We start from the raw sequence: 23386 nt of genomic DNA on the forward strand, positions 1-23386 counted from the left end.
GATATATATTTCTACACTGTTGAAATAATATTGTGAAAATTATCATGTCCTTCAAGTGTACGAGCGGTTTGAAAAGACTGCCAGAAATTTCTGCCTGTTTGGTGGGATGGAGTTTGGGCCTGCCTGGTGACATCATGAGGCTGTAAATGTGTGAATTGGGGGCTTGCAGTTGCTTCACAAATCACCTAGCAACCGCCATGTTGGAAGAACAAACTCGGTTTGTTGAAAGTCCTCCAATCGTTGACATGGCTGGCTGCGTTTTGCTACCACCGGAAACTTCAGGAAGACTTCCCATTATTTTTTTGAAGGACCTAGAAAACGGAGGCAGTGGGAGAACCTATTCAAGTAAGTAAATATGTTGAAAGTGATCAAAAATGCTGTATTATCTAACTGTTAGCGTACTACAGAAACTTAGTGTGCAGGCTAACTCAAATGAGCTGCTAACGTAATGTTAGATAGTTAGCTAACTTTACATACTGTATATCTAGCTACGTGAAATAAATATCACAGTAACGTCATATTAGCTAGTTAGCTATATTGATGTATTTACCGTTTCAGACCCAAATATATTGGTAGGTAGGTAGATAGCTAACGGCCATGGAAGAGGGTGAAAGGATTAGCTAGTACTTCCAGCTGTCACAAAGGGGAGAGTAGTCTACTCTGGATAGGGCAGGTAACTTTGGTTGGTAGGGCATTACGAAACTATTCTCCAGTTCCTAGCGAGAAAAACTAAGGACAGCGAGATAAAGGAACTTAATATTCAGGGATGTCTAACTTCATTATAATGCTGCGTCTTTCTTTGTGATGTTCTGTCCTCAGATACAGAGAGCCATCAAATCCTGTCTGCAGATGAACAGGTCCCAATGAATGTTAAGGGTACATACAGTGCATTCAGACCCCTTCCCTTTTGTTAGGTTAGTCTTATTCTAAAATTGTTAAATTATTTTTTTTTTCTCCAATCTACACACAATACCTCATAATGACAGTGAAAACATTTTGGCAAATATACAAAACACAGAAATCCCTTATTTACATAAGTATTTAAACCCTTTGCTATGAGATTTGAAATTGAGCTCAGGTGCATCCCGTTTCCATTGATCATCCATGATGTTTCTACAACTTGGAGTATGTACACCTGTGGTAAATTCAATTGATTTAACATTATTTGGAAAAGCACCAACACCTGTCTATATAAAGGTCTCACAGTTGACAGTGCATGTCAGAGCAAAAACCAAGCCATGAGGTTGAAGGAATTGTCCGTAGAGCTCTGAGACAGGATTGTGTCGAGGCACAGATCTGGGGAAGGGTGGCAAAAAATGTCTGCTGCATTGAAGGTCCCCAAGAACAGTGGCCTCCATCATTCTTAAAAATGGAAGAAGTTTGGAACCACCACTGTTCCTAGGGCTGAGCAATCTGGGAAGAAGGTCAGGGAGGTGACCAAGAACCTGATTGACAGCATTTGAGTTCCTCTGGAGATGATTGTCCTTCTGGAAGGTTCTCCCATCTCTGCTGCACTCCACCAATCAGGCCTTTATGGTAGAGTGGCCAGACTGAAGCCACTCCTCAGTAAAAGGCACATGACAGCACTTGAGGGGATCTGCAGAGAAGAATGCCACGCCTGTATTTGGAATTTCTCCCAATCTTTTAGCGTCAGACACCAAAAAACTCAAGGCTGTAATTGCTGCCAAAGGTGCAACAAACAGTCTGAATACTTTATGTAAATGTGTTCAATGCCTGATACTTTTATCCAAGAAGGTCTGAGTGGCACTTGGAGGTGCTAATGAAGATGGTTTGCCTAAGACTACCACAATTACATTACACATATAGCATACATAGTCAAATTGTAAAGAAAGAAAATAGTTGGGGTATAAGAATACGTTTTATTCAATGGGGCTAGGCAACGCAGAGATGACAACTTTATTTCACCCATACAACAATGTAGCCTGTTATTAAAGTACAATACATTTACAATATATATATTTTTTTACACCTTCCAAATTACATATTAATATGGTGTAAGAGGGCACTTTTTCTATGACGACAAGTTGAAGGTGCTCTACTCAAGTGGCACAACAGAATCGTTTAGATTGATCAAAGCACAGCATATAAACCATATTGTATAATTGAGGGATGTCTCCTTTCATATCTGGAAAATGGTGAAGAAGTAGAAACTGATGCTGCTGCAGCATTGCTCATCTTCAGTGGTAAGCCAGTTGACATGGGTGTCTTGAGAGGTCAGCTGGTAAACCTACAGTAGTACATAAACAAATGAAAAGCCCACCTGATGTTAGAATGGCACCTATACCACCAGGGCTTTAAATTGTTTCGTTGTGTTTAATTCATTCAGGTGTTTTAGTGTGATAAAGATTTAAATCTGTTGGGCTTGAACAACCAATAGTCAATACAGGTTGTGCTATCCCATTGAGGCCTTTGTCCTATGCTGCAATGTCCATATATTTTCCTTCCTCTTATGAATGAAGTTCAACAAATTATCATTGTTTTATCATATGAATGTGATAACCACAAGTTTTGGCAATGTCCTCTGGGCTATATGGACATAATATTGTACTATTTGCATCTCACATGGTCATGACTAGAAGGGATCCAGTTGTCATGGTCATATTTGACATTTCGTAGCAGATTACTATCATTTAGGCAGCAGGTTAGGAAAGGGTTAGCTAAAATGTACATTTGACAAGTTGGCTCCCTTTTAGCCAGGACCCCTTTTTCATAGGCCTAGATTACATGTTTGCATTCAAGACAAGATCGTTTTTATTGATCAGTAGAGTTGGCCTAGGCTACCATCGTATGAAAAATGATTTTGAAAATGTCACCAGGTGACACCAGGTGACACCACCACTGTCACCAAGTGTAGCAGAAACATCTCTGATATAGCCTATATACCTATACGTGCTTATTAAATAGCCTAAATTATTACTATCCAATCTACTCATAACATTAGGAATTGTAGGCTTACATTTGTCTGCAAATATATGATGAGAGGCATGCAATCCTTTGTTAGAATGGTGCATTTTTATGGTGAAAACAGCTTCCCCAAAACTTTACTCTCACGACACATGTTAATTGCTAGACTACAAGCTATCTAGCTAGCTAATTTCAGACTCGATTTACCAGTGATTAAATGATTGTAGCAGACCCGTTACTGACAGCTGTCTGGGTTCAGGTCTTGACAGGCAAAAAGGTTTCTTCTCTTATCTGACAGTTCTTGAGTCTTACCTTGGTGTCACCAATGTTGTTTCATGATTGCGGGGAATCTGTAAACATATTTTTTTCCTGTTGTCTTTCCTGTCTTGTTAGAGAAGCCAAGTACTCCATTTGATGTTATCATGTAGTTTGGGGTAGCCACTCAGTTATTGTTGTCTGAAGAAGTAATGCGGTGGTTTCTAACGTGGCCGCCAGGACGCTTTTTATGTTAACTGCAAGCCCTCTATAGACCAATAAGACAGAGTTCCAAACCTCTCTGCCAATAACAGCGTTTTCAGTTTCTCCTCCCCGCTCAGACCACTCCAGTCCCAGCAAAATTATTGCATGAGAAATTGCTCTTTGCTAAAAAATATTTTTTATTTTCAAACATTTTAATTGAAAACAATCACAGTAAGGTACTTCATTGTTTCCCAGAAATTATTTGATATTGAGATTTAAAAATAAATATAAACATCTGCATTTGACCTTTAAACCATGGAGATCCTATTAAATTAATATAGCTGCAAATTAAGTAGATACTTCTGATGACGTATCATGCCGTCATCCGTCTGTCTGACGAGTTGACACTTGCAGGGCGAGGGAAGAATTAATTAATTTTAAATGGACCGCTCTTGCCCGGAAATGTGTCACTCGTTCATCCCACGGTTGTGTTTTCAGTCATCATGGAACTGTTGTGTGTGCCTTACATGCGCTACAGTCAATTATGATTGCATTTCAAATCAAATTCAAATCAAATTGTATTTGTCACATACACATGGTTAGCAGATGTTAATGTGAGTATAGCGAAATGCTTGTGCTTCTAGTTCCGACCATGCAGTAATATCTAACAAGTAATCTAAACTAACAATTTCACAACTACTACCACACAAGTGTAAAGGAATGAATAAGAATATGTACTTAAAAATATATGAATGAGTGATGGCCGAACGGCATAGACAAGATGCAGTAGATGGTATAGACTACAGTATATATATATATGAGATGAGTAATGTAGGTTATGTAAACATTATATAAAGTGGCAATGTTTAAAGTGGCTAGTGATACATTTATTACATCAAGATGCAATAGATGGTATAGAGTACAGTATATACATATGGGATGAGTAATGTAGGGTATGTAAACATATAAAGTGGCATTGTTTAAAGTGACTAGTGATACATTTATTTTTCCATTATTAAAGTGGCTAGAGTTGAGTCAGTATGTTGGCAGCAGCCACTCAATGTTAGTGATGGCTGTTTAACAGTCTGATGGCCTTGCAATAGAATCTGTTTTTCAATCTCTCGGTCCCCGCTTTGATGCACCTGTACTGACCTCGCCTTCTGGATGATAGCAGGGTGAACAGGCAGCGGCTTGGGTGGTTGTTGTCCTTGCCTTCCTGTGACATCAGGTGGTGTAGGTGTCCTGGAGGGCAGGTAGTTTGCCCCCGGTGATGCGTTGTGCAGACCTCACTACCCTCTGGTGAGCCTTACAGTTGTGGGCGGAACAGTTGGTGTACCAGGCGGTGATACAGCCCGGCAGGATGCTCTCGATTGTGCATCTGTAAAAGTTAGTGTTTTTGGTGACAAGTCGAATTTCTTCAGCCTCCTGAGGTTGAAGAGGCGCTGCTGCGCCTTCTTCACCAAGCTGTCTGTGTGGGTGGACCATTTCAGTTTGTCCATGATGTGTACCCCGTGGAAAATTCCACCCTCTCCCCTACTGTCCCGTCGATGTGGATAGGAGGCTGCTCCCTCTGCTGTTTCCTGAAGTCCACGATCATCTCCTTTGTTTTGTTGACATTGAGTGTGAGGTTATTTGCCTGACACCACACCCCGAGGGAGTTTGGAGGGTACTATGGTGTTAAATGCTGAACTGTAGTTGATGAAAAGCATTCTTACATAGGTATTCCTCTTGTCCAGGTGGGTTAGGGCAATGTGCAGTGGGATTGCGATTGCGACATCTGTGGACCTATTGGGGCGGTAAGCAAATTGGAGTGGGTCTAGGGTGTCATGTAGGGTGGAAGTGATAAGGTCCTTGACTAGTCTCTCGAAGCACTTCATGATGACGGAAGTGAGTGCTACGGGGCGGTAGTCATTTAGCTCAGTTACCTTAGCTTTCTTGGGAACAGGAACAATGGTTGGCCCTCTTGAAGCATGTGGGAACAGCCTACTCAGATAAGGATTCATTTAATATGTCCGTAAACACACCAGCCAGCTGGTCTGCTCATGCTTTGAGGATGCGGCTGGGAATGCCGTCTAGGCCTGCAGCCTTGCGAGGGTTAACACGTTTAAATGTTTTACTCATGTTGGCTGCAGTGAAGGAGAGCCCGCAGGTTTCCGTAGCGGGCCGAGTCAGTGGCACTGTCTTGTCCTCAAAGCGAGCAAAGAAGTTGTTTAGTTTGTCTGGGAGCAAGACCTCGTGGTCCGCGATGGGGCTGGTTTTTCTTTTGTAGTCTGTGATTGACTGTAGACTCTGCCACATACCTCTCGTTTCTGAGCCGTTGAATTGCGACTACTTTGTCTCTATACTGACGCTTAGCTTGTTTGATTGCCTTGCGGAGGGAATAGCTACACTGTTTGTATTCGGTCATGTTTCCAGTCATGTTTCATATCTTGGCTAAAAGACAACGTATCCTCAGACATCGAATGTTAGCCATCCTACTATTTCAGGTAAATCGAAAATTACAATGTATAAGTGTGATGTTCGCAAGTTAACGTTTCCAAAAGCTAACCAAATAAAAACATAATTACTTTTATAATACGTGTTTGAGCTGTCATGTGCATTAGCACTGTAGCACAATTTCAAACTTATTTACATTCGTTTTTACTTACACTTGTATGTTGACTTCTCCATATTAATTTTGGCTTTACATTTTGGCTTACTTTTCTTAGCGGATGTACAATTATCGCAAATTGAATTATGGGGCATTTCAGGCTCCAAAGTTAACATAATTGTACACTCGCAAACTCTTAAAAACGAGGTCTGAGGGGCTTACATTACAAACTTCCCCTGCTTGGCTAATCATTTGGACTGACGACAAATATGGCCGCAGGGATTCCCCCAAGGGCATAGGACTGAGGGTTTAGGGCCGAGGGCTGTCTACATTGAGTTTGAAATGCAGCCTATGTCATAAACCCTCAAAGTTCCAGAATGGAATAAATGGCAGCCATGTTGGACGTATTGGACAGGGATAAATCCAAACCAGTCTAATTGGAATGAATGGCAGTAGAGCCATAATCTTGATTTTACTTATGCCGGGGGAAAAAGGCATGTCATATTAGAAATTGTGTAATAGAATTATTGTCAACCTAAAATATTGTAATAGAATTATAAAACGGTTTATGGTTTTATACCAATTTTCTGTATAAATGGCCTCTAAAATATGTAAACAGCTGACCTTTATTCCATAAGAAGGTTCATGTCCATTCTCGTACAGTGGGGCAAAAAAGTATTTAGTCAGCCACCAATTGTGCAAGTTCTCCCACTTAAAAATATGAGAGGCCTGTAATTTTCATCATAGGTACACTTCAACTATGACAGACAAAATGAGGGGAAAAAATTCAGAAAATCACATTGTAGGATTTTTTATGAATTTATTTGCAAATTATGGTGGAAAATAAGTATTTGGTCACCTCCAGTACAAGATCAATGTGGAGCTATACGTTCCAAGATGGCATAGCAGTTCACACGTCTTTTGTTCTCGTCTTGTCCTGTCCTATATATATATATTTACAACTTTCTTCGCATACATTTTTTATATATATTTTTTATTTTCCATAAACTCATCTTCAAAACACTCTCCTGCAACCCGCCTCACCAATTACATTTTTTTTAAGCCAGAAGCTAGCCCAGATGCTAATCCAGAAGCTAACCAGAAGCTAATCAGAAGCTAGTTAGCTTCTTTGCTGGCTAATCGTTAGTATTCAGCTAACCACGGTTTGTGGTCATCAGCTATCCTTTAGCTCGAAAATCCATCGGCAGTTTTGTACGGCGCGGCTCGGACCGGAACATACCGGACCTATTTTTCTCTCCATGTCCCCGGATTTCAACCGCTAACTCTGGACATTTATACCTGGATCTTGCAGCTAGCTAGCTGCTATCCGTGTGACTATCGGCTTATGTCGATTCCGGAGCAAACATCAATTATTCCGGAGCTAGCCAGCTGAAGAGTTCCATCAGTCACTCCTGGGCTACAATCACCTATCCGGACCCGTTTTACTGCCAACGCGGAGCCCCACCGGGCCTTCACAACTGGACTACCGACGTTATCTACCCGAGAGAGTTATCCGGCTGGCTCCTCCGTCGCGACGTTACCTGAACGCCCATCTGCGGTCCGCTAATCGTTAGCTGTCTTATCGACTGCTATCTGAATAGACCTATCGGACAATTTATTTATTTTTTATTTAATTGTATTTTTTCTTGGGCCGCTATAACTATATCTATTGGGGTTTTCTTTGGGAATTGGATTGATCCCCCCCTACCACACGGAACCCCACTAATCCTACCGACGGAAACGCACGAGGTGGCTAAAAACAGACCTCCATCCTATGCTAGCTTGCTACCGATGGCCCGGCTAGCTGTCTGAATCGCCATGACCCTAACCAACCTCACTACTCACTGGACCCTTTTGATCACTCGACTAAACATGCCTCTCCTTAATGTCAATATGCCTTGTCCATTGCTGTTCTGGTTAGTGTTTATTGGCTTATTTCACGGTAGAGCCTCTAGTCCTGATCACTATACCTTATCCAACCTATTAGTTCCACCACCCACACATGCGATGACATCTCCTGGTTTCAATGATGTTTCTAGAGACAATATCTCTCTCATCATCACTCAATACCTAGGTTTACCTCCACTGTATTCACATCCTACCATACCTTTGTCTGTACATTATAACTTGAAGCTATTTTATCGCCCCCAGAAACCTCCTTTTACTCTCTGTTCCAGACGTTCTAGACGACCAATTCTTATTGCTTTTAGCCGTACCCTTATCCTACTCCTCCTCTGTTCCTCTGGCGATGTAGAGGTGAATCCAGGCCCTGCAGTGCCTAGCTCCATTCCTATTCCCCAGGCGCTCTCTTTTGATAACTTCTGTAACCGTAATAGCCTTGGTTTCATGCATGTTAACATTAGAAGCCTCCTCCCTAAGTTTGTTTTATTCACTGCTTTAGCACATTTTGCCAACCCGGATGTTCTAGCTGTGTCTGAATCCTGGCTTAGGAAGACCACCAAAAATTCTGAAATTTTCATCCCAAACTACAACATTTTCAGACAAGATAGAACTGCCAAAGGGGGTGGTGTTGCAATCTACTGCAAAGATAGCCTGCAGAGTTCTGTCCTACTATCCAGGTCTGTACCCAAACAATTTGAACTTCTACTTTTAAAAATCCATCTCTCTAAAAACAAGTCTCTCACTGTTGCCGCCTGCTATAGACCACCCTCTGCCCCCAGCTGTGCTCTGGACACCATATGTGAACTGATTGCCCCCCATCTATCTTCAGAGCTCGTGCTGCTAGGCGACCTAAACTGGAACATGCTTAACACCCCAGCCATCCTACAATCTAAGCTTGATGCCCTCAATCTCACACAAATTATCAATGAACCTACCAGGTACCTCCCCAAAGCCTTAAACACGGGCACCCTCGTAGATATTATCCTAAACAACTTGCCCTCTAAATACACCTCTGCTGTCTTCAACCAAGATCTCAGCGATCACTGCCTCATTGCCTGCATCCGTAATGGGTCAGCGGTCAAACGACCTCCACTCATCACTGTCAAAAGCTCCCTGAAACACTTCAGCGAGCAGACCTTTCTAATCGACCTGGCCGGGGTATCCTGGAAGGATATTGATCTCATCCCGTTAGTAGAGGATGCCTGTTTTTTTTATTTTTTAAATGCCTTCCTAACCATCTTAAATAAGCATGCCCCATTCAAGAAATTTAGAACCAGGAACAGATATAGCCCTTGGTTCTCCCCAGACATGACTGCCCTTAACCAACACAAAAACATCCTATGGCGTTTTGCATTAGCATCGAACAGCCCCCGTGATATGCAGCTGTTCAGGGAAGCTAGAAACCATTATACACAGGCAGTTAGAAACGCCAAGGCTAGCTTTTTCAAGCAGAAATTTGCTTCCTGCAACACTAACTCAAAAAAGTTTTCAATAATTTCAATAAGCATTTTTCTACGGCTGACCATGCTTTCCACCTGGCTACTCCTACCCCGGTCAACAGCACTGCACCCCCCCCCCCCCCCCCCCCCCCCAGCAACTCGCCCAAGCCTTCCCCATTTCTCCTTCTCCCAAATCCAGTCAGCTGATGTTCTGAAAGAGCTGCAAAATCTGGACCCCTACAAATCAGCCGGGCTAGACAATCTGGACCCCTTCTTTCTAAAATTATCTGCCGAAATTGTTGCCACCCCTTTTTACTAGCCTGTTCAACCTCTCTTTCGTGTCATCTGAGATTCCCAAAGATTGGAAAGCAGCTGCGGTCATCCTCCTCTTCAAAGGGGGGGACACTCTTGACCCAAACTGCTACAGACCTATATCTATCCTACCCTGCCTTTCTAAGGTCTTCGAAAGCCAAGTCAACAAACAGATTACCGACCATTTCGAATCTCACAATACCTTCTCTGCTATGCAATCTGGCTTCAGAGCTGGTCATGGGTGCACCTCAGCCTCGCTCAAGGTCCTAAATGATATCTTAACCGCCATCGATAAGAAACATTACTGTGCAGCCGTATTCATTGATCTGGCCAAGGCTTTCGACTCTGTCAATCACCACATCCTCATCGGCAGACTCGACAGCCTTGGTTTCTCAAATGATTGCCTCGCCTGGTTCACCAGCTACTTCTCTGATAGAGTTCAGTGTGTCAAATCGGAGGGTCTGCTGTCCGGAACTCTGGCAGTCTCTATGGGGGTGCCACAGGGTTCAATTCTTGGACCGACTCTCTTCTCTGTATACATCAATGATGTCGCTCTTGCTGCTGGTGAGTCTCTGATCCACCTCTACGCAGACGACACCATTCTGTATACTTCTGTCCCTTCTTTGGACACTGTGTTAACAACCCTCCAGGCACGCTTCAATGCCATACAACTCTCCTTCCGTGGCCTCCAATTGCTCTTAAATACAGGTAAAACGACATTCAACCGATCGCTGCCTGCACCTGCCCGCCTGTCCAACATCACTACTCTGGACGGCTCTGACTCGGACAACTACAAATACCTAGGTGTCTGGTTAGACTGTAAACTCTCCTTCCAGACCCACATCAAACATCTCCAATCCAAAGTTAAATCTAGAATTGGCTTCCTATTTCGCAACAAAGCATCCTTCACTCATGCTGCCAAACACACCCTTGTAAAACTGACCATCCTACCAATCCTCGACTTCGACCATGTCATTTACAAAATAGCCTCCAATACCCTACTCAACAAATTGGATGCAGTCTATCACAGTGCAATCCGTTTTGTCACCAAAGCCCCATATACTACCCACCATTGCGACCTGTACGCTCTCGTTGGCTGGCCCTCGCTTCATACTCGTCGCCAAACCCACTGGCTCCATGTCATCTACAAGACCCTGCTAGGTAAAGTCCCCCCTTATCTCAGCTCGCTGGTCACCATAGCATCACCCACCTGTAGCACGCGCTCCAGAATGTATATCTCTCTGTTCACCCCCAAAACCAATTCTTTCTTTGGCCGCCTCTCCTTCCAGTTCTCTGCTGCCAATGACTGGAACGAACTACAAAAATCTCTGAAACTGGAAACACTTATCTCCCTCACTAGCTTTAAGCACCAACTGTCAGAGCAGCTCACAGATTACTGCACCTGTACATAGCCCTCCTATAATTTAGCCCAAACAACTACCTCTTTCCCTACTGTATTTATTTATTTATTTATTTTGCTCCTTTGCACCCCATTATGTTTATTTCTACTTTGCACATTCTTCCACTGCAAATCTACCATTCCAGTGTTTTACTTGCTATATTGTATTTACTTTACCACCATGGCCTTTTTTTGCCTTTACCTCCCTTATCTCACCTCATTTGCTCACATCGTATATAGACTTGTTTATACTGTATGTTTGTTTTACTCCATGTGTAACTCTGTGTCGTTGTATGTGTCGAACTGCTTTGCTTTATCTTGGCCAGGTCGCAATTGTAAATGAGAACTTGTTCTCAGTTTGCCTACCTGGTTAAATAAAGTGAAATAAAAAATAAAAAAAATAAACAAACAAGCAAGATTTCTGGCTCTCACAGACCTGTAACTTCTTCTTTAAGAGGCTCCTCTGTCCTCCACTCGTTACCTGTATTAATGGCACCTGTTTGAACTTGTTATCAGTATAAAAGACACCTGTCCACAACCTCAAACAGTCACACTTCAAACTCCACTATGGCCAAGACCAAAGAGCTGTCAAAGGACACCAGAAACAAAATTGTAGTCCTGCACCTGGCTGGGAAGACTGAATCTGCAATAGGTAAGCAGCTTGGTTTGAAGAAATCAACTGTGGGAGCAATTATTAGGAAATGGAAGACATACAAGACCACTGATCATCTCCCTCGATCTGGGGCTCCACGCAAGATCTCACCCCGTGGGGTCAAAATGATCACAAGAACGGTGAGCAAAAATCCCAGAACCACACAGGGGGACCTAGTGAATGACCTGCAGAGAGCTAGGACCAAAATAACAAAGCCTACCATCAGTAACACACCACGCCGCCAGGGACTTAAATCCTACAGTGCCAGACGTGTCCCCCTACTTAAGCCAGTACATATCCAGGCCCGTCTGAAGTTTACTAGAGAGCATTTGGATGATCCAGAAGAAGATTGGGAGAATGTCATATGGTCAGATGAAACCAAAATATAACTTTTTGGTAAAAACTCAACTCGTCGTGTTTGGAGGACAAAGAATGCTGAGTTGCATCCAAAGAACACCATACCTACTGTGAAGCATGGGGGTGGAAACATCATGCTTTGGGGCTGTTTTCCTGCAAAGGGACCAGGACGACTGATCCGTGTAAAGGAAAGAATGAATGGGGCCATGTATCGTGATATTTTGAGTGAAAACCTCCTTCCATCAGCAAGGGCATTGAAGATGAAACGTGGCTGGGTTTTTCAGAATGACAATGATCCCAAACACACCGCCCGGGCAACGAAGGAGTGGCTTCGTAAGAAGCATTTCAAGGTCCTGGAGTGGCCTAGCCAGTCTCCAGATCTCAACTCAATAGAAAATCTTTGGAGGGAGTTGAAAGTCCGTGTTGCCCAGCAACAGCCCCAAAACATCACTGCGCTAGAGGAGATCTGCATGGAGGAATGGGCCAAAATACCAGCAACAGTGTGTGAAAACCTTGTTTAGACTTACAGAAAACATTTGACCTCTGTCATTGCCTACAAAGGGTATATAACAAAGTATTGAGAAACTTTTGTTATTGACCAAATACTTATTTTCCACCATAATTTGCAAATAAATTCATAAAAAATCCTACAATGTGATTTTCTGGATTTGTTCCCCTCATTTTGTCTGTCATAGTTGAAGTGTACCTATGATGAAAATTACAGGCCTCTCTCATATTTTTAAGTGGGAGAACTTGCACAAATGGTGGCTGACTAAATACTTTTTTGCCACACTGTATTCTAATTCTACGTAATTTATTCATTTTTATGAGAACCTGTAGTCTGGGTACCTGTCTGTTTACCTAGCATTCCACTCATTGCCACTCACTCCTTGTCGTACTAAATAGACTGTCCTTTCTGCCGTCTTCAAATATGAACATTCAATCACAGTTTTTTTTCTTCCACAGATCATGCACCTGTTTTTTGTTTGGTTTTATCGGGATAGTGGACAGTCTCACAAAAGCAATGTTGTGTATAAACCCTGGATGACTGGCAGGGGGCACTGTATTGAAGCCTCCACGCAGCCACCTTGGCACTCAATTGTAAAAAAATATTTAGGACTCTATAGAAATGCATTTATTAATGTCTTAGTTTGACACATTTATTCAATTTGTCACCTTAATGCATACTTTAAAATTACATTGAGCTAAACATTTCAAATTTAGACAGCAGTAATGTTACTGTCCCCACTACAACAAAAGATATATACTGTCACGAACCGGCTCAAAGCCCGTAACAAAAGGGAGACAACGTCGAGATAAGGAGTAACAAAATATATATTTATTAAATAAGTAACTAAGTACAATATACAATGGTGTGTGTGTGTAATCAGTAGTGTAAGTGAGTGTTTTGCATGCATGAATGTGATAATGCAGGGTGTTGAAAGGTGCCAAAGCAAACAACCAAAAGGCCACCAAGATACACAACAAAATCTGTAAAGGTGTCTGCATGGAGAGAGTCTCTTCCATGAATGTGGAAGAGGTCTATTTATCCTGGGACACACCGGGCCCAGGTGTTTCCCATGTAGCTGACGACCCTCCCAACTCCGCCCACCGGCATCCTAATAAGGAAACAAGAACAAAGAGAGAATACGGCAGACAGAGTGGGAGGGTCGTCACAATACTTACTGTAAATACATGTAATTTTGTCATTCAATTCCATTCATTCCTATGGAGGACTGCTCCTGCTAGGAAGTGCCAATATGGGTGACCGGTGGCCTCTCAACGGCCAATCATTAGTATCAGCAATCCAGGGTCGAAGCAAGTCGGAAGTTTACATACACTTAGGTTGGAGTCATTAAAACTCGTTTTTCAACCACTCCACAAATTTCTTGTTAACAAACTATAGTTTTGGCAAGTCGGTTAGGACATCTACTTTGTGCATGACACAAGTCATTTTTACAACAATTGTTTACAGACAGATTATTTCCGTTTATAATTCACTGTATCACAATTCCAGTGGGTCAGAAGTTTACATACGGTAAGTTTTAAAAAATAAATACAAATTGTTTGAATTTTTACCCCTTTTTCTCCCCAATTTCGTGGTATCCAATCCAAGCTACTATCTTGTCTAATCGCTACAACTCCCGTACAGGCTCGGGAGGACGAAGGCTGAATGTCATGCGTCCTCCGATACACAACCCAACCAGCCGCACTGCTTCTTAACACAGCGCGCATCCAACCCGGAAGCCAGCCGCACCAATGTGTTGGAGGCTACACCGTGCACCTGGCAACCTTGGTTAGCGCGCACTGCGCCCGGCCCGCCACAGGAGTCGTATTTACAGTATGTATTTACAGTAACATTACCAAAAACGAAACGTCTGTTTCAGTCCCTGTGTTGACATAAAACATGATTTGGTCTGCTCAGTCAGTTAGTGCTCATGCTGGATAGCCATAGCTAGCTAACCAGGTTGGTTTGCCAGAATGTCTACACTTAAACTTTACTTTGAAGCTGAAAGTTACCTCGGCAATGCTCTTAGCAATTTGAAAATTAGCTGCCCAGTCATGTGAAATCCATCGATTAGGACCTAATGAATTTATTTCAATTGACTGATTTCCTTATATGAACTGTAACTCAATAAAGTCGTTAATTGTTGCATGTTGCGTTTATGTGTGTTCAGTATAAATATATACTGCAATTCCAACCACAAAACGTCTTAGCTTTGATTTTGTTTTTGACGTTGTTAAAATTCTAATTATATTTTCGAGACTGCGCGTGTTGTCATGGAATTATGCTATGTTTAACAACCAATCAGCAACTCCGTCACAAGGCCAGTACAAGAAGTGAAGTGGAATGCTTTGCCGCGTTAAAAAAAACTGGGAAATCTCCGACATCTGACTTCAGTGCGTTCAAGACAGCTGGGAACTCGAAGAAAAAAAAGATTTCCGACTGGGAATAATCTTTGAACGGTCATCCAACTCACAATTCCAAGTCTGAAACTCGGGCATATTTCTAAAGCGCTGGCTTTCCGACCTGAAGATCAGACGTCATGATTTGGCCTCGTTTTTTCTCGAGATCCCAGTTGTCTTGAAAGCACCATTGGCAAAACAGACTACCACAGTTACTAAACCGGTCCCCACGCTAGACAAGATGCGGTACTGTCAACAAAATGCGACGAAAACGTCATTTTAGCTCGTGACTGCAATGTTACCATGGATACGTATTGTTTACAAACACCTCTGGGCTGTCAAATTATATTGCAGCCCAATGGAAATAGCCAATCATGACTTCTGAAGTTTACCTGGAAATCGTGGGTTTGATGAAAGAACACAATTTTCAAATTGCTAAGAGCATTGCCGAGGTAACGTTCAGCTTCAAAGTACAGTTTAAGTATAGACATTCTGGCAAACCAACCTGGTTAGCTAGCTAGCTAAGGCTATCCGGCATGAGCACTAACTGACTGAGCAGACCAAATCATATTTTATGTCAACACAGGGACTGAAACAGAAGTTTCCCACCTCGTTTTTGGATCCAACAATTCGTCCATTACTCGAATGTGACTGGCATGTGTATCTAACCAATAAGAAAAGGGTGGGTATACTTTGAGTATTTGAATAATAGACTCAAATGGAGAATAATGCTTAGCTAAGTAGTGTGATGTATGGCTTGAGCTGTGGTGTGCATTAGTCAACATTTGTATTATGAATTGTTGAGTTAAACTGCATCCTTTAACATTTTCAAACCAAGGAGCTGAAAGGGGAGGTGTGGCAGTTCTCCAGCAACCTAATGTGTTTCGTGAATGGTTGTCTCCTTGGCAACGAGAAGGACCTGACCAGCTGGGCTGAGAAGCAGTGGGAGTTTACACTTATCCGTCCACATGCACTATACCTGGCCCTCGCTGACGACTACTACTCTAAACACCTCCACAGCACTGGGGCAAGTCTAGTCTACACACTGTACTTGCATAGGATTAGGATAGAGTGACACAATAGACCATGAAACACACAAAGACAGACAGTGCAGTTACTACAGCAAGCCCCATGGCCCTAAAATACTTTATAACAGTGACATCATACCTACAACATGACATCCTCTCTCGCTTCCCCCACAGCACACGTTTGTTTACATGGACATTTCGATCCGAGGGGACTCGGTTGGGAGATTACTGTTTGAGGTGAGGCTGTCATTTGTAACCATTGATCTGACTGGACCTGAATGGGTAAAGAAGTTGGTCCAGAGTTGTATTGACAGCGTAGGTCTTCTGTCTCCCCAGCTGTTTACAGAGCTGTGTCCGAAGACGTGTAAAAACTTCCAGGCTCTGTGTACAGGGGAGGCAGGCCTGTCACAGAGTGACTTAATCCTGTCCTACAAGGGTTCTGTGTTCCATCGTGTGGTGCCCAACGGCTGGATACAGGGGGGAGGTACGGTCTACCAGGTCCTCTATCTGAAAGTCACCCCTATAGGCCTACATTGATAAGAAAGGACATACAGGACTGTATTTGACTTGCCATTGATTCCATACTGTATCTGTTTGCTGTCATATTGGTAAGTTTTAATTGAGTCATCATACGTCAATATTTACTTTGTCAGTACACACACCACTTGATGATGTCATATTTCCCTATTGCAGATATTTCTGCACCAGGCAAAGGCAACGGAGGGGAGTCAATCTACGGGCCAACTTTTGAAGGTACAGACGCAGGCCTAACATCAAGTTACTACTCTACAATATTAATACACATGCCTAGGGAAATGTATTCGGGTAAGTAAGTATAGGGAGATGTATTAGGATGTATGTCTATTTACTGTCTCCACACTAACATGTGACTGTGGGATCTCTGCTAGATGAGAGCTTTGCAGTCTCCCACAGTAGGAGGGGCATCCTGGGAATGGCCAACCAGGGTCCTCATAGCAACAGCTCTCAGTTCTACATCACCCTGCAGCCCGCCCTTTGGATGGACAGACAATATGTGGCATTCGGGTGTGTACGTCTCTAATAATGTGTGGTATAGTGCTGTTAGTTGAATGAAGTGTATGTTTGTGTACTGCTATAGTGTAGTGTTTGTGTACTGCTTGTGTCTCGGTTTTGTGTTCTAAAACCTTTAGGCTCGCACAATCTTTTGGATGTCAACGTTTAACTACCTCTGTGGCGTCAGGACTGTTCTGGGATATACTGTATGTCTGTATTTTGTACCTGGTATTCAGCTGTTTTCATATTCTCTTTGTTTTTTAGTCAAGTGGTTGAAGGCACAGAGGTTCTGAGGAGACTTGAGGAAGTCCCAACCTACAATGAAAGACCCAAACAAGACTGTAAAGTAGCAGACTGTGGAGTGTTTGAACCCTGACATAACCTTAACTGCATATTTTTATTAAAACCCAGTTTGACAACTGGTCCAGCTCTATTTTATTCTTGGTATATTCAGTTAAGCTCAGTAAATTAAAGCTTTAGTCACTGGGGAATTGGATTTGTAATAAATATATACAGTACCATTCAAAAGTTGACACCTACTCATTCAAGGATTTTTCTTTATTTGTACTATTTCCTACATTGTAGAATAATAGTTTAGACAAACTATGAAATAACACATATGTAATCATCTAGTAACCAAAAAAAGTGTTAAACAAATCAAAATATATTTTATATTTGAGATTCTTCAAAGTAGCCACCCTTTGCCTTTGACAGCTTTGCACACTCTTGGCATTCTCTCAACCAGCTTCACCTGGAATGCTTTTCCAACCATCTTGAAGGAGTTCCCACATATGCTGAGCACTTGTTGGCTGCTTTTCCTTCACTCTGCGGTCTGACTCATCCCAAACCATCTCAATGTGGTTGTGGTTGGGGGATTGTGGAGGCCAGGTCATCTGATGCAGCACTCCATCACTATCCTTCTTGGTTAAATAGCAATTACACAGCTTGTAGGTATGTTGGGTCATTGTCATGTTGAAAAACAACTGATAGTCCCACTAAGCCCAAACCAGATGACGTAATCGCTGCAGAATGCTGTGATAGCCATGCTGGTTCAGTGTGCCTTGAATTCTAAATAAATCACACAGTGTCACCAGAAAAGCACCCCCCACACCATCACATCACATCCTCCATGCTTCATGGTGGGAACCCACACCGCGTCTCAAAAAGACACAGCGGTTGGAACCAAAAATCTCAAATTTGGACTCCAGACCAATGGACAAATTTCCACCACTCCAATGTCCATTGCTCTTGTTTCTTGGCCCAAGCAAGTCTCTTCTTATTGGTGTCCTTCAGTAGTGGTTTCTTTGCAGCAATTTGACCATGAAGGCCTGATTCACACAGTATCAAATCAAATTTGTCACATGCACCGAATACAACAGTATTTCACCTTACAGTGAAATAATTACTTACAAGCCCTTAACCAACAATGCAGTTTAAAGTGTTTAAATGTTTAAGTGTTAAGAAATAAAAGTAAAATAATTAAAGAGCTGAAGTGAAATAACTGTAGCGAGGCTATATACAGGGGGTACCGGTACAGAGTCAATGTGTGGGGGCACTGGTTAGTCGAGGTAATAGCCAGCAGCATACCACCCTGCATACCACTGCTGGCTTGCTTCTGAAGCTGAGCAGGGTTGGTCCTGGTCAGTCCCTGGATGGGAGAACAGATGCTGCTGGAAGTGGTGTTGGAGGGCCAGTAGGAGGCACTCTACTCTGGTCTAAAAAATATCCCAATGCCCCAGGGCAGCAATTGGGGACACTACCCTGTGTAGGCTGCCGTCTTTCGGATGGGATGTTAAACGGGTGTCCTGACTGAGGTCATTAAAGATCCCATGGCACTTATCGTAGGGGTGTTAACCCTGGTGTCCTGGCTAAATTCCCAATTCGGCCCTCAAACCATCACGGTCACCTAATAATCCCCAGTTTACAATTGGCTCATTCATCCCCCTCCTCTCCCCTAGTACCCTCCAAGCTCGTCATCAAGCTCGAGACCCTGGGTCTCGACCCCGCCCTGTGCAACTGGGTACTGGACTTCCTGACGGGCCGCCCCCAGGTGGTGAGGGTAGGCAACAACATCTCCTCCCCGCTGATCCTCAACACTGGGGCCCCACAAGGGTGCGTTCTGAGCCCTCTCCTGTACTCCCTGTTCACCCACGACTGCGTGGCCACGCACGCCTCCAACTCAATCATCAAGTTTGCGGACGACACAACAGTGGTAGGCTTGATTACCAACAACGACGAGACGGCCTACAGGGAGGAGGTGAGGGCCCTCGGAGTGTGGTGTCAGGAAAATAACCTCACACTCAACGTCAACAAAACTAAGGAGATGATTGTGGACTTCAGGAAACAGCAGAGGGAACACCCCCCTATCCACATCGATGGAACAGTAGTGGAGAGGGTAGCAAGTTTTAAGTTCCTCGGCATACACATCACAGACAAACTGAATTGGTCCACTCACACAGACAGCATTGTGAAGAAGGCGCAGCAGCGCCTCTTCAACCTCAGGAGGCTGAAGAAATTTGGCTTGTCACCAAAAGCACTCAAACTTCTACAGATGCACAATCGAGAGCATCCTGGCGGGCTGTATCATCGCCTGGTACGGCAACTGCTCCGCCCTCAACCGTAAGGCTCTCCAGAGGGTGGTGAGGTCTGCACAACGCATCACCGGGGGCAAACTACCTGCCCTCCAGGACACCTACACCACCCGATGTCACAGGAAGGCCATAAAGATCATCAAGGACATCAACCACCCGAGCCACTGCCTGTTCACCCCGCTATCATCCAGAAGGCGAGGTCAGTACAGGTGCATCAAAGCTGGGACCGAGAGACTGAAAAACAGCTTCTATCTCAAGGCCATCAGACTGTTAAACAGCCACCACTAACATTGAGTGGCTGCTGCCAACACACTGACACTGACTCAACTCCAGCCACTTTAATAATGGGAATTGATGGGAAATGATGTAAATATATCACTAGCCACTTTAAACAATGCTACCTTATATAATGTTACTTACCCTACATGATTCATCTCATATGCATACGTATATACTGTACTCTATATCATCGACTGTATCCTTATGTAATACATGTATCACTAGCCACTTTAAACTATGCCACTTTGTTTACATACTCATCTCATTTGTACATACTGTACTCGATACCATCTACTGTATCTTGCCTATGCTGCTCTGTACCATCACTCATTCATATATCCTTATGTACATATTCTTTATCCCCTTACACTGTGTACAAGACAGTAGTTTTGGAATTGTTAGTTAGATTACTTGTTGGTTATTACTGCATTGTCGGAACTAGAAGCACAAGCATTTCGCTACACTCGCATTAACATCTGCTAACCATGTGTATGTGACAAATAAAATTTGATTTGATTTGATTTGTAACTATTCCCCAGGTCGTTGCTGTAAATGAGAACGTGTTCTCAGTCAATTTACCTGGTAAAATAACAAATAAAAATATGTACATGTTGGTAGAGTTAAAGTGCAATAATGCATATGCATAGATAAAACAGAGAATAGCAGCAGCGTAAAAGGGGAGGGTGGGCAATGCAAATAGTCTGGCTAGCCAATTGAGTAGCTGTTCGGGAATCTTATGGCTTGGGGGTAAAAGCTGTTGAGAAGCCTTTTGGACCTAGACTTGGCGCTCCGGTACCGCTTGCCATGCGGTAGCAGAGAGAACAGTCTATGACTAGGGTGGCTGGAGTCTTTGACAATTTTTAGGGCCTTCCTCTGACACTGCCTGGTATAGAGTCCTGGATGGCAGGAAGCTTGGCCTCAGTGATGTACTGGGCCGTACGCACTACCCTCTATAGTGCCTTGCGGTTGGATGCCGAGCAGTTGCCATACCAGGGAGTGATGCAACCAGTCAGGATGCTCTCGATGGTTCAGCTGTAGAACCTTTTGAGGATCTGAGGACCCATGACAAATCTTTTCAGTCTCCTGAGTGGGAATAGGCTTTGTCGTGCCCTCTTCATGACTGCGTTAGTGTGTTTGGACCGTGATAGTTTGTTGGCGATGTGGACACCAAGGAACTTGAAGCTCTCAACCTGCTCCACTTGAGCCCCGTCGATGAGAATGGGGGCGTGCTCGGTCCTCCTTTTCCTGTAGTCCACAATCATCTACTTTGTCTTGATCACGTTGAGGGAGAGGTTGTTGTCCTGGCACCACACAGCCAGGTGTCTGACCTCCTCCCTATAGGCTGTCTCATCGTTGTTGGTGATCAGGCCTACCACTGTTGTGTCATCGGCAAACTTTATTATTTATTTATTTTTACCCCTTTTTCTCCCCAATTTCGTGGTATCCAATTGTTGTAGTAGCTACTATCTTGTCTCATCGCTACAACTCCCGTACGGGCTCGGGAGAGACGAAGGTTGAAAGTCATGCGTCTTCTGATACACAACCCAACCAGCCGCACTGCTTCTTAACACAGCGCGCATCCAACCCGGAAGCCAGCCGCACCAATGTGTCGAGGCTACACCATGCACCTGGCAACCTTGGTTAGTGCGCACTGCGCCCGGCCCGCCACAGGAGTCGCTGGTGCGCGATGAGACAAGGACATCCCCACCGACCAAGTCCTCCCTAACCCGGACGACGCTAGGCCAATTGTGCGTCGCCTCACGGACCTCCCGGTCGCGGCCGGTTACGACAGAGCCTGGGCGGGAACCCAGGGACTCTGATGGTACATGTTTCATGGTACGCTGTACTGCAGCTGGCGCCCTTAACCACTGCGCCACCCGGGAGGCCTGTCATCGGCAAACTTGATGGTGTTGGAGTCGTGCCTGGCTATGCAGTCATGAGTGAACAGGGAGTACAGGAGGGGACTGAGCACGCACCCGAGGGGCACCCATGTTGAGGATCAGCATGGCGGATATGTTGCTACCAACCCTTACCACCTGGGGCTGCCCGTCAGGAAGTCCAGGATCCAGTTGCAGAGGGAGGTGTTTAGTCTCAGGGTCCTTAGCTTAGTGAGGAGCTTTGAGGGCACTATGGTGTAGTCAATGAACTGTAGTCAATGAACAGTCAATGAACAGCATTCTCACGTAGGTGTTCCTTTTGTCCAGGTGGGAAAGGGCTGTGTTGAGTGCAATACAGATTGCATCATATGTGCATCTGTTTGGGCGGTATGCAAATGTGGGTCTAGGGTTTCTGGGATAATGGTGTTGATGTGAGCCATGAACAGCCTTTCAAAGCACTTCATGGCTACAAACATGAGTGCTACGGGTCGGTAGTCATTTAACAGCTAATGCTCTCATGCATACTTCAGTGTTACTTGCCTCGAAGTGAGCGTAGAAGTAATTTAGCTCATCTGGTCGGCTTGTGTCACTGGGCAGCTCGTGGCTGTGCTTCCCTTTGTAATAGTTTGCAAGCCCTGACACATCCGACGAGCGTAAGAGCCGGTGTAGTACGATTCAATCTTAGTCCTGTATTGAGGCTTTGCCTGTTTGCTGGTTCGTCAGAGGGCATAGCGGGATTTCTTATAGGCTTCCGGGTTAGAGTCCCACTCCTTGAAAGCGGCAGCTCTGCACTTTAGCTCAGTGCGGATGTTGTCTGTAATCCATGGCTTCTGGTTGGGTTATGTATGTACAGTCACTGTGGGGACGGCGTCATCGATGCACTTATTGATGAAGCCAGTGACTGATGTGATGTACTCCTCAATGCCACTGGAACATATTTCCACTGAACATATTCCAGTCTGTACTAGCAAAACAGTCCTGTAGCTTAGCATCTGCTTCATCTAACCACTTTCTTATTGACCGAATCGCTGGTGCTTCCTGCTTTAGTTTTTGCTTGTAAGCAGCCAGGTGGGGGTCAAAATAAAAAGTATCAGTCAGTATCTGGTGTGGCGACCAGCTGCATTAAGTACTGCAGTGCATCTCCTCCTCATGGACTGCACCAGATTTGGAATAGCCCTAGTCCTCACCCTCCGATCCAACAGGTCCCAGACGTGCTCAATGGGATTGAGATCCCGGGCTCTTCGCTGGCCATGGCAGAACACTGACACGCAAAGTGTTGAAATTGCCTGCAATGACAACAAGCTCAGTCTGATGATGCTGTGACACACCGCCCCAGACCATGACGGACCCTCCACATCGATCCCCACACAAACATATTTTGCAATATACTTAAATCTAATATACATGGTGTACAGTACATATTCGTTTGCTTAACTAGTTTTTTTACTGATGTCCTAAAACCCTTTTGTTTATCAGTTTTAATTCACCACACCACAGGATGATTAAGCGGGTGCAAATCTATTTACACCACACAAATCTGGGTGAGGGGGTTGTTGAAAGACCTACCCTGTTTTTCTCTGGTTTATGCCAACCAAACAACTGGCAGCCTTGCCTGGGAACTCTGTTGTTTTCTTTAT

At 43.9% G+C, this 23386-nt stretch overlaps 1 protein-coding gene across 4 annotated transcripts; it reads left to right on the forward strand.

Annotated features, from left to right (window-relative positions):
* Window positions 1-223: 223 nt before the first annotated feature.
* Window positions 224-17530, forward strand: ppil6 (peptidylprolyl isomerase (cyclophilin)-like 6). Of its 4 annotated transcripts, none has more exons than XM_021600716.2 (8): window positions 224-345; window positions 820-876; window positions 15781-15969; window positions 16145-16207; window positions 16307-16454; window positions 16664-16723; window positions 16879-17014; window positions 17267-17530. In XM_021600716.2, the coding sequence occupies exons 2-8, from the start codon at window positions 868-870 to the stop codon at window positions 17376-17378; spliced, it is 717 nt and encodes a 238-aa protein (XP_021456391.2). In that variant the 5' UTR covers window positions 224-345; window positions 820-867; the 3' UTR covers window positions 17379-17530. The 4 variants fall into 4 exon arrangements, with proteins under 4 accessions (XP_021456391.2, XP_021456388.2, XP_021456390.2 ...); XM_021600713.2 differs by lacking the exons at window positions 224-345; window positions 820-876 and adding exons at window positions 14743-15394; window positions 15529-15624 and having other exon boundaries at window positions 16879-17039; XM_021600715.2 differs by lacking the exons at window positions 224-345; window positions 820-876 and adding exons at window positions 14743-15394; window positions 15529-15624 and having other exon boundaries at window positions 16879-17018.
* Window positions 17531-23386: the final 5856 nt, after the last annotated feature.

This window comes from Oncorhynchus mykiss, chromosome 4 (genome assembly GCF_013265735.2).
Source record: "Oncorhynchus mykiss isolate Arlee chromosome 4, USDA_OmykA_1.1, whole genome shotgun sequence".
Classification (NCBI taxonomy): domain Eukaryota; kingdom Metazoa; phylum Chordata; class Actinopteri; order Salmoniformes; family Salmonidae; genus Oncorhynchus; species Oncorhynchus mykiss.

Excerpts from the sequence above, each read along its gene's own strand:
- ppil6 (XM_021600712.2), top strand. The coding sequence starts at position 15,317 with ATGACTTCTGAAGTTTACCTGGAAATCGTGGGTTTGATGAAAGAACAC. Across the intron at positions 16,455-16,663 it reads CGGCTGGATACAGGGGGGAG|ATATTTCTGCACCAGGCAAA; the intron begins GTACGGTCTACC and ends TCCCTATTGCAG. Across the intron at positions 16,724-16,878 it reads CTACGGGCCAACTTTTGAAG|ATGAGAGCTTTGCAGTCTCC; the intron begins GTACAGACGCAG and ends GATCTCTGCTAG.